At 37.4% G+C, this 11,715-nt stretch overlaps 1 protein-coding gene across 2 annotated transcripts; it reads right to left on the bottom strand.

The window, feature by feature from the left end:
- Positions 1 to 1,073: 1,073 nt before the first annotated feature.
- LOC113706657 (DDT domain-containing protein PTM) lies at positions 1,074 to 11,031 on the bottom strand. Of its 2 annotated transcripts, XM_027228599.2 has the most exons (11): positions 10,826 to 11,029; positions 9,652 to 10,637; positions 8,447 to 9,151; positions 8,088 to 8,343; positions 7,125 to 7,961; positions 5,889 to 6,180; positions 5,624 to 5,748; positions 4,992 to 5,458; positions 4,877 to 4,905; positions 2,461 to 2,940; positions 1,074 to 2,367 (listed from the first exon to the last, which is right to left on the bottom strand). In XM_027228599.2, exons 2-11 carry the CDS (start codon positions 10,497 to 10,499, stop codon positions 1,427 to 1,429), a joined length of 4,980 nt encoding a protein of 1,659 aa, XP_027084400.1. In that variant the 5' UTR covers positions 10,500 to 10,637; positions 10,826 to 11,029; the 3' UTR covers positions 1,074 to 1,426. The 2 variants fall into 2 exon arrangements, with proteins under 2 accessions (XP_027084400.1, XP_027084392.1); XM_027228591.2 differs by having other exon boundaries at positions 7,125 to 8,343; positions 10,826 to 11,031.
- Between the last annotated feature and the right edge of the window lie 684 nt (positions 11,032 to 11,715).

The following is an 11,715-nucleotide window of genomic DNA, read 5'->3' as shown; positions in this document are numbered from 1 at the left end:
AACTAACCTATAGCAAATTTAAACTCCGTTTCCACTAGCTATGGATATGCAAGAAATTGTTTTTGCAAACTCAAGACACCTATTTTATAAAGTCTCAAGCAACCTTTAGAACCGTTATAAAAAGCAACTTATTCATTCTAAGTTTTTGTTTGGGATAATTTCATAAACCTTCCCCGGAGGTTTCTAACAATTTTACTTGGCACTCACAAATTTTAACAAATCTCACTTGCCTCTCTTTTTTTTTTTTTTTTTTTGGTGTGAAACTCACTTGCCTCCCTTACTTTAAACTATTTGTTTATTTACAGCTCATTTTAAAATATAATATTTAAAAAATTCATTTTGAGTACATTAAAAAATGTAATTCCAAATTTACCCTTTTGTTGTCTTACTTTTTATTACCAAAACTTGAGTATATTAAAAACAAATAAAAATAAAAAAGTATAAGGATTTATTCTGATTCGATAAAATATAGTGCATTTTTTAAATACCAATAGTTAGTACTTGAATGTTTATTTGAAGTTTTTGCAAGTTACAAAGATAATATTTTGGGTAGTCTATAAAGTGTTTTTCAGTTAATTTATGAATCTTTTACATATTTTCAATTTTATTTTATTTTTTTGGTCCAAACTGATGTATTGAAAACGAAAAAGATACAAGAAGAAAAAATGAGAGTTTTTGGAAAAAATAAAAGAAATTGAACTGATCATGTTTGATCAATGTCTTGAAAATGATAGAGTATTAAAAAATACCAAATCACATACAATGCTTCTATATGGCTGACATTCTCCACGGGCGTTAGGACTACAATATAACCGGGCGTTAGGACTACAATATAACCGGTCCGTTAGCACCTTTATTTCCAAATACAAATACACGTGTCATGCTCTGCTCCTCTACCTACGGTAGGACGCCTTCCTACCATAAAGGTTTCCGCTGGGAAGCACGTTAGTAGCAAATTATACTCGATGGGTACTTTCATAAATCCGTACTTTTCCTGGCTCAAGTCATCTTTAGGGTGACATTTGAACCTCCAATCTCCAACATAATGCAACTATAAAGCTAGAACACGGATATCACTGTAAAGCTAGGACAGATGTTGGTACTGATTTTCAAAATGCCAGCTAAAACATTGTTGTATACAGCCAAACCAAAAATCAGATAAGCATACAAAAAAATATTTTGCTTATCTCTATTGGCCCCAAAACTCAACTTGATAGGGGCTTTAATTTTGAAAAACCTATATGGGACAATGCTGAGACGGGAATTCCCATCTTCCAAAAGATCCAAACCAGGAATTCTTACCGTTTTGACTTCTTCTCTTAATGGTGCTCACTAAGCGTGCGTTTTCTTTCGGCATACTCCACTCTACCACCTCAAGTAAGAGCTTATTGGACAAAGCAGCATTCTAACATGGATTGCAGATCAACTAAAACCATTCGCGACAATTACCACATCTCCAGCCACCATCCCTCAATGACTGCTCAATCCATAGAGAACAATGACTGTGAATAAGGATACCACAAATCTGACAACAAAGGTCAGGGCAGGGTTCATAACGAGTGCACATTCTACAAGGCACTGTATTAACTGCATGTTTAACCAAGCTTGAAGGTTCTTGCTGATTGAAAGATGCATCAACAACACCATCGCTTGGTAGAATGGATGAATTCTCCCAGTTCTCTGCCACATTCTCAGCTGAACCAACTACATCCTGTTGAACACCATCATCAGATGCAAGCAGCTCATTAAATGAAAAATAAGTCTGAGGCTCAAACTCCATATCCTCAAAGCTGAGGTCTTCATAGTTGAACATCATACCATCACCAAAGCCACTTGCAGTAGGATCCCACTGAACCTGAGACAATGACTCGTCTGCAGAGTTAAAGACATTTCCTCCAAAAGCTGACAAGTCATCATGAGCTGAATTGCCAGCTAAAGAACAATCTTCTTCCTTATCACGTTTATTGTGCCTTCTAACAGGCAGTTTTTGTGGCCCGAACCCAGAAACACTTGTAGCATTCCACTCATAATCAACACTAGAGTTCTGTTCGGTTATCTGCTCAACTCTCGTATGATTAAAAAGTAGAGGATCATCCTCTGCTACATACACCACTTGTTCCATTGCAGGCAAATGAGGCATAGCAGGTTCCAGCTTGACTTGCTGAGGGACAACATCCACACTGGGGTCCTTCTCATCTTGCTTTGCAGGCTTACTGCGTGTCTTCTTCTCCTCTAATTGCTTTTTGCTGTCTGGATCCAAGTAAGGGCACACAGGTGATCTAATCCTCCTACACCTGCAACATTTGAAACCCAGCAGATCGGAAATCTTTGACTCCTGGAGTTCAACAGCTTCTCCATGATACCAGTCTGAGAATGACCACAGACCAAAGCAATGTTATTTTCCAGAAAACCAAGGGTAACAAAAAGACAGGTGAAACACATTAGGTATATTGAGCTTACTTAAGCATGTTTCACAGCGAATGTACGTTAGATCACAATTATATGGCTGACGACAAAGGTGGCAGAGGGGCCCAGACAGCCCGAAGTCTCTACTGCCCTTCAGAAGAATATTTTTTGATCTGAAATCACTCCCAGTGTCTTCACAATTTTTCTTCCTCCAGATCAGACCCCAAGAACATAATTTCCGTTTGCTTTTGGATCCGGATTTAGAGGCATTAATTGATTTTGCATCTGAAGCATGTTGTACAGTTTTGACAGCCATTGATGGCTGATCACAACCAATTGGGTTTTCAGCTTTCCTCACCATCACTGGAGCAAATTCCTGTCGCTGCAAAAGTAAAGGACTTGTTGGAGATTCGTAATTATTTTCAGTTTGACTCAGAGCTTTAGAGTGGTAGCACTGCTTGCAAATGATCAGGAATTCAACTTCCTCATTGATGTGAACTGTTGAACTGACAGTACACTGCTCATGACAGGCACCTGTACCAAATTGTCAAGTTTTTAGTTAATAAATTCCAGAATAGAATGAGAAGGGCCAAACTTGCCAACCAAAAAATATATATATTTCCCAAAAAATATATATATTTCTCAATAAGTACACGTCTATACGAAACCAAAGGTGGTCCTAGAGGTGTTCATATTCAGAGCCTCTCGCTTTTTGCTGGTTTAAAATCACATTGCATCTAAGAATAAACAAAATTAACCTAAGGATAATGGAAAACAGACATTAAATGACATGATTAACGTCTGAAATAGGTTGAACAATAATGTTTTACTTTGCATGCACAGGCAAGCATCTGAAATAGCTTGGATGTCAAAAGACAGTTAATTTATTATAAATCCAGCCACATGCAAAAAATGGTGGAGTCATAGGAAACGCATCATCGTCAAGCTGAGGGTGCATGTATGGCACATTTCTTTATCTAAATCAGTTCTCTACCCTGAAAGGAAAGAACATAAAAGTTCACAACAAATACATTTCTAACAAACTAAGGGACAAGCCAGCCAGATATTGCCATAGAAAGTCTGAAGCTCAACTACAGTATCCAACAAAAATAAACAAAACTTTCTAATATGACTCAAACAACTTCCAACAATTTCCAAATGTTTTGCACCATCAATGTATTTTTAAAATTTTGTGTTCTCCAAAATATCTATAGAACTTGAAAGCTTTAAAGAAAACAACTTTGCAGCATTTTCTCAGGAACAGAAGATACATCTAAATCCAAAAGCAATGCTTTCAAAAGAAAGCCCTTTCTGCATTCTTCACTCCAATGGCGGAAACAGGAAGCAAATGGTCATTTGTTTCCACAGAAGGCAGAAAAAAGAAGCTTTTCAAAGCAAACTTTATCCATATTCCAGTCCAATAAAAACTAAGGCTGCAAATTTTCCAAAAAAATTGAAAATATTGTCCGGCACAAAAGAACTCTCTTAAACTTCCAAACTAGGCAGAATATACATTCTAGGTTCTTTGTTTTGTACATAGGTAAATTGATTTCACAATTACAAAACAAGAAAGTTCAAAAGAAAACTGTCCAAGAAGATCCGAGAACAGGAGGAAAAGGAATGGTAAATAACAGTTCCCAGGTAGAATTTGAGGAGAAACTTTTTGAAGAAAATTAGTAATTCCCCTTTCTGTTAGGACACAATGTCTTGACTAGAGAGAGATAATGAGATCAATTCTGACCAGAGTGATAATTTATGAAGAGCAATCTGGTAACAAGTTTGTCTCATGTGTAAATTGGGTAAAGACTGAGAGAGTGGCACGGTACTATATTAGACAGTGAAATTAGTGAGAGAGTCCTTGAATGTCACAAGTGACACTTTTATCATAGAAGTAAGATTGCATGACAGAAATATAATCTGGTAAACATTACAGTTCTAATAAATTAAAGACTTAGTCAAAATGCATACAGTTGGTCACTTTCCTTAAAGTTTAACAATGTAAAACATGTGAAACTAGCATTTCAAGATTCCCAAGGAGCATGTAAAACACATATGCTAATAGCATTTCAAGATTCTCACGAAGCTGATAATAGTTTGATTATAGGCATGTATAAGAGGACATATCTGCCAAATTAATTGTTACCATCCCTACATGTCCATATTAAAGCTCATCTTTTCCCTACATATAGGGATGGAAGGCTAGATGTGCTATTAAAACTTCAGCCTTTCATTCAACAACTTCCTTTCCTACTTTTCTCCATGACTTTACCCCTCTACTCTTTTTTTTTTTCTCATTCTTTTTTTTTTCTGGGATTGTGGGTATGGGTAATATGGCTGGCGACGAATTGAACCATAACAAGGCTCTCATTATCTTCAAAAACTTGAACCCGACAAACAAGAAAGTAAAAGGCATAATAACTTTCTAACTTGCTAAAAAAGTCATAAAATACAGAAAAGTATTTTGTAATACCTTTGCAAACACTACACTTGACAGCATCCCTGTGCATAAAAGATAAAGAAAACCTCAATTAATTGACAAATAGTAAAAGAACTAAAAAGAAAATAGGAATATGCAGAAGAATTACCCCATTAAAACATCTTGTTTACACAAAGCACAACAGCACATATCCTTAGTATCCCTCTTTCGTGCAAGATAAGAAAATACATCTTTCCGGAAAGCTTTCAACCTCCTCCTTTGCAAGTTTACAGTTGCATTTACGGGCTTGTCTGTTTTTTGTATCAGAACTTTCGCTGCATTTTCTTCAAACTCCTTGATCAAATACAAGGGAATGCGTGTCTCCGAAAACCAATATTTCTCCTTTCCATCTTGGGTTTGCTCCACTTTAATTATGTTCTTCATCACACGAGAAGGAAGATGCTTCTGATTCCCAAAAGCAACACAATATGTAGTATCATTATCAATGACTCTTTTATCACTAACGTAAGCATTTCTAAAAGCAGAAGCCTCTGTTTCTGGGCCTTTTACATCCTGAATATTCTGCTCTGGACGAACAAGATCATTCCATCTCACATGAAAATCTAGGTACCTAACCTGTTACAAGAGTCAATTTCATGAATTAAAGGCAGTCTGAAAAGTAAAAACCATCCAAAACACACTAGCTCATAACATTCTGATGATGGAAAAAATACCAAAGAAAAAAATGAAGGGCACGTATAAATGCACCCAAGAGCAGAATAGGTTGAGAAGAGAACAAACATGAAGTGCAAGCTGGGAAATATTCTTGCTCATCTCAACAGCAGCTCGCCAAACAAGTCGTCTGCTTCTTTTAGGAGTATCAGATGCTTCAACATAGTAAATGCCAGGTATTTTTCTTGAACCACCTGCTACTCCAAAATGTGTTAGTTACTCCTTGCCATGACAACTAGATTTATGTTTATAAAAGAGTAACACAGATCAAATAGGAAAATGAAAATAGAAGCAGTTCAAGTTTCCATGGAAGAGTCAAAAAAACTTTCAGTACCTTGACGTGCAGATTTCTTCACCAGTATGCGAGGCAGAACCCCTTTTTGTAATAAAAGCTTTGTCAGCTTACCACCTCGCCACCAAGTAAAGTCAGCCAATATGTCCTGGCTATCATCAGCAGTAACTTCCGTCATGACAGATGTTTTCCTTCCACGTCTCCCTGGTCTACGTTTCTGAGTGGATCCAGAAGCATTAACAGCACTTGGAGTGACAGAAGACTCAGGTGACCAACCATCAACAAGCTTAACCCAGTCCCCAGAAAGAGCAATGGTACGAATATTTTCCTCGAGCTGCAAAAAAAATTACAGTCTTAATGTAACTGGAACGTCAAGTTTAGACATTCAAAAACAGCACAATATGAATGAAGGTACAAAACCTATGAGTTGCTGAGACAAAGTATCTAATGGAACAACACCAGCACCGGCCATAACAATAACAGGCTTTTAAAGCCATAAATGGCAAAAGGAAAAGGCTAGTCTATTCTTAAACCTTGATTTTTCTTCAACTCTTTTAGCGGGGCAGGGGTGGGAAGAAAGATGTGGGAGGGGAAGGGAAATGGAAATAGAGAACAGAATCCCCAATTCACTCATGAGCAACAAAACCATCAACCACCACGAAATATCTGATTCTCACTCTGAAACCTACCTTACCCAATGTATGAATAAGTATGTTAACCTTTTGTGCTATGAAATAAACCTGTTAAATCAGCTAAATGCAGAAATATAATAGATAGAAAATGCAAATAACTCACACAGCAGCAATTAAGAAGTCAGACGAAAATCAGGCTCATCTAAAGCCAGATTAATGAGCACTCGCTACTGCACCATTTATTTGAGAATGTAACTTCCATATTTTACAAACTTTCCTAATCTAAACCGTCAAGTAAAAAACTTTTGCCCTTTCTTTTCTTTAGTAAATAAAGTAAAACCTCAATACCTCAACCAAAAAAGGAAAAGATTTCAATACACCAGACAAATGAAAATACTCCACGACATTAAGTGAAGCCACTACTCTTTGCATAGCAGGTTAACTTAAACTGTGGATAAGGGGTTGGAAAGAGTAAGCAATTGTCAGAAAGTCCACTTAGCAAAACCAGTAGATAAACATGATCCACAATGTAAATAAATAAATGGCTAAATTGCTTGAAGTAGAGGTAGTAACTCAATGACTTGTATAAGGGGGCCACAAACAGACACAAAGACACACAAACAGAGAGAGAGAGAGAGAGAGAGACCTCAAGTAAAAGTAACTTTAATGCACCACAGGTATTAGCATGCTCCATTTGTGTGCGCCATTGTCTTCTAAATGCTGAACTTAGAAAGGGGCCGACAGTTAGACCACTTAGACTCTCCTCCATGAACATAATATATGTAGCAATTCCAGGAAGACATCCCTCTCCACTCTTTGCATGACGAAGACCAGCAAAAATCTTCATAGAACCCTTTATGGCATTTGCCACAGCTGCATTCAACAAGCACCCTCTTTTGCTCGAAACAGAAGCTTTACAACAAAAACACCAACTACACCTTTCCCTTGGTACTTCAATGAGCTTTTTCTCTGTATGAGGCCAGAAAAAGCGCATAGCTGCTGACGAAAATGCTTTTACTTGAAGTGATATATTAGCGGAAATAAGTTTCCGACGATCTGATGAGTGAGACCCAGAAACCTGGTTTTCTTCAGATGAAAGAACTGCCAGCTTAGCAGCAGCTGATGCAGAAAAATCTCCATGTAGATAGTTATTGACATATCCCTGGGCTTTAAAGGAAGATCCCATGTATGAGATAGCATTTTCTGTACTATGGAAACTTTTACCAACCCTGATCTTGATGTGTTTATAGGCAACAGCAAGTTTAGGTGTCACATAAGGTCCACTCACGTAGTCCCTGCAATTACCAAACATATTTGTTGACATACATGTAGCAGTCTCTGGGCCTGACTTTTCTTTTGACATGAAATCAGACTGAACAGTCCCCTGGTCAAGAGAACCTGGAAACACAGTGTATTTCACTTGAACCTCCCCAGGGATATTCATTTGAGGGCCAACTGTTTCTATAGATGCATCTCCATTTCCCTGTTGAACAGCATGATCAGATGTTACTGCACTCAAAGAGGCCTTGTTCATGTTTCCTGAATTAGCACCAAAAATACAGCTTGAAGTATCCTCACTTCGGGGTGTCTCTGGAACATTATGACTTACCAAGCCCAATGGCATTACAGATGATGGCACGGTGCAATTAAGATGCTCTTCTGCTAACTGATGATCAGCAATTTCAGATGTTTCAGTAAATGAAATGATGTCTTCTGGAATTTCCCAATACTGGATGATAGCCTTGAATATTTCCTTGTACATAACAATATGCTCCATACTTGAAAGAAGTGCTTGAAGGACACATGGAATATCATTTTTACTGTAATATCTTGCGCAGGAATGTAAATTTGTTGAAGCATTTAGCCTGAGAATTCAATGTTAATCATAAACATGAAGCTTTAAGAAAATTCATTAGCATTTAAAAATAAACGAAAGAAAAGCAATCCAGATAAGGAACAAGTACATACACAAGTAAATGATCACAAGCACCGATAAATGCTTGAGAATAGACATCAACACCAAATACTTCGGCTCCTTTTAATGTGGTTCCCTTTGTGATTCTTGGCCCTACCTTATCTATTGTACACTCGGGACAATACCATGGCCCTTCTGGTATGAACACTTTGCACACTCCTATGCATCTGGAATGATAAGATGCTGGGCACCCATCACAACAAAGCAAGGTCCCATCCATGCCACAAAGACGGCATTCATCGCCATTACCATCCTGATCCATATCCGAAATACCATCTTGTCCCTGAACACTCAACCCCAGATTACCAGAGTTGGAAAATGACTTCATTTCACGACTTTGGGCAATAATTTGCATTGCTTCTTGACCTTTACAAGCAGAAGTTTTGGAATTTCTAGGATGAACTCTTCTTGGTCCAGCCACGGGAGCAACAACCATTCCCGTATCTGGATCTATTCCCCCTTCTGATTCTTCGCGAATGTCAATCTCTGCTCTTAATTCCTCAGAATCTAAAACATCATCACACAAGATTTGCAAAATCAAGAGCTTCTTACCAGCAGATAAAGTGTAATATTCTCTCTCCAGTGCATGGATAAAAAAACCTTTCCATTCGGGACCATCTGTGTAGTCCATCACCATTAAATAGTGAACCAGATAAATAGGCCAGGTCAATGTATCTAGCAAGCTCCAATCCATGCCTCTGCAAGCAAGAAAAGTAACCTAAATAAGCCATGTTATAAAAGAACTGCATCTTACCATACATCATAAGAAAATTAAGATTGCTTAAAGTGGTGATCACTGCTTTCATTTCTCAGATCTATCACAACTCAAACTTACCATTATCATAGTCAATGCACAAAGAAATGCTGAAAACGACCGCACAACAATTAGCTTGGAAATTCTAACAGGATTCATGGTTATTAATAACAACATCTTTTAACAACTCCTAATCAGGCAATACTTGCTTACCAGAACAGAGCGGTAAATGATACTGGATGCTGATGATATAAAGTATCAGGAAATCTAGTACGTGGAAAATTAGATTTCTGTATCAGTATTGGTATGACTGTGCAGTGGAACCAAGAACTGAATCAGTATGTGATGGCCACAAGATCGGTAGTGGTAGCCTCTAGTACATAACTTACCAACAAATACATTCATAACCCATTAATTTTTCAGAAAAAGATGAAATTCAATTACCTCAAGCACTTTGATGCGAGCTCCGAACCATCCACTGAGAGCTTTTCGAAATAATGCCTCAAAACACGCATGAGAGCTACATGGACAGAGTCCAACAATGTGTTCGGAGCAGAACAGTTGAGTGATCCCACAAAATCATCCAGTCCAAAGGGACTCAAAAACAGCTGAATACTAAACGAGCGCAGAAAACTATATACGGAAAGAAGGTGCGACACATCCTCTGCTGGAACCCCAATATTCCACGAAGAGGGAGGCAACTCTGGTGGTGGAACAACCGGCACTTCCACCTCTGAACTGATTTCCTCATCCTCACAGGAATCACTCACTGAGTCAACATTAGCATCATAATCAATTTGAACGCCCTCAATTTCAGCATCACAATTAGCATTAATCAACTCGCTAACTGCAGACGTTTCTTTGACCTGAGCATTGGCAACGACATTTGCAGACTCTAATGGGACCACATTCTCGGTTTTCAATTCATTAATCGCCTCTACATCCTTGTCTTTATGCAACAATAAAGCATCCAACTTATTTTTGCGCTCCATCCACTCACCGTCTATTTCACTCTCATCAATCAAAAAGCTCCTCACTTCACCACTCTCCAAATCCTCACAATCCCCATCCTCATAATCAACCCTATACAACCCCGTATCATATGAAACAACCTTCCCCAAATAAAACCCACTCCCCTCGAATTCCTTCCTCACATAACACCCCACCAGCCTCTTCGACCGTGTCACCACTGCCCTCTTCTTCCCATCTACATCCATTTCCACATTCTGAACATCAACTCTCTTCCTTTTCCGCCCCCTTTTCCTCTCCAATCTAACTTCCGCATCCTCCATCTTATTTCCAATCCTCAATCAAATCCAAACCAACTCCCAAATGAATCCACCACAAATCCCAGCAAAACCTATCTAGGGTTTCGAGGTGCCCTCCCTTTTTCCAGTAACAAACAGAAACCATCTAGCTTCCAATCAAACCTATACAACCACAAGAACAACAACAACAAAAACCAAATCCAAATTCAGAAGCTTAGGGCTTCATTCCATAGCAAATAAATCAAATTAAAACCATCAATCAGAAATTCAAAAAAAAAATATTAAGGATATCTTGAAGCTTCAGTCAATCGATTTGACACAAATGTTGTATGGGAAAATCGAAATCGTACCTTTGCTCTGAGATGATTCGCCGCCATTGAGATTTCGGGATAGAGCCCTAAAAGATAGAGGAAAACCTGAACCACACTTGTAATTTATGGTAAGTCGTGCTCAATTATAATGGTGAATTGGGGGATTGAGGGCGATGGGGTCTCTCTCTGGGGGTCTATTGAGTAGTAGTAGTAGTATTTGAGTAGTATTTGATGATTTTTGCTACCATATTTTGTGTTTCATTTTTTCTTTTATATTTCTGTTGCCTACTGGGCTGATGGAAACCAGGGCGAATCCCACCTGGCCACTCGTGAGTTGTGACTCGCTTGCCTGAGTCGGTCCCGAGGATTTTCATTATACATTTATTTCATTATTATCAACGATTTTTTCTATAATTTAATTTAAAAGAAAACTATATACTATTCAAGAAAAGTTTGAACTTAATTGTACTTTTGAAAAAGATCTGGGTCTAGATTTCTGGTTGTATATCTAACATGTTTTTACTTTTTTGGTTATAAAAATAAATAAGGAATTACTCATCTTATCTTAAAAGAAAATGTAAGAAATTAATTTTTACTTATACACTTATGTAAATGAATACTTTATCTAATTTTTTGCGCTATACATTCACTGTTACTCAGGGAAGATAATAAGATAAGTACAAATTGAATTTCACTCTAAGGAATAAATAAATTTAAAGTTTATTCATGTTGTTTATTCTAAATTTGTTTGATTGAAATTTTTTTAATTTGTTTGATTGTAGTTTTTTATTTTTTTTGTAAGTAAAAGATTTTAAAATTGGAATCTCCTACTTATCTCCTCTATAGAAATGTAAACAATTAACATCATCTTTGATGACTAAAAAAAAGTGTTAGCATCAATTTCATGTTTTATTATCTATTATTTTCCT

Source organism: Coffea arabica, chromosome 1e (genome assembly GCF_036785885.1).
Source record: "Coffea arabica cultivar ET-39 chromosome 1e, Coffea Arabica ET-39 HiFi, whole genome shotgun sequence".
Classification (NCBI taxonomy): domain Eukaryota; kingdom Viridiplantae; phylum Streptophyta; class Magnoliopsida; order Gentianales; family Rubiaceae; genus Coffea; species Coffea arabica.
The sequence above is the reverse complement of the archived record's forward strand: the minus strand, read 5'-3'. Positions and strand labels throughout refer to the sequence as shown.

Coding starts and splice junctions, on each gene's coding strand:
- LOC113706657 (XM_027228591.2), bottom strand. CDS start 10,499: ATGGAGGATGCGGAAGTTAGATTGGAGAGGAAAAGGGGGCGGAAAAGG. Junction 9,152..9,651: donor CTCGCATCAAAGTGCTTGAG/GTAATTGAATTT, acceptor TCTTGCTTGCAG/AGGCATGGATTGGAGCTTGC. Junction 6,181..7,124: donor TAAAGTTACTTTTACTTGAG/GTCTCTCTCTCT, acceptor TTTTTTTTGCAG/CTCGAGGAAAATATTCGTAC.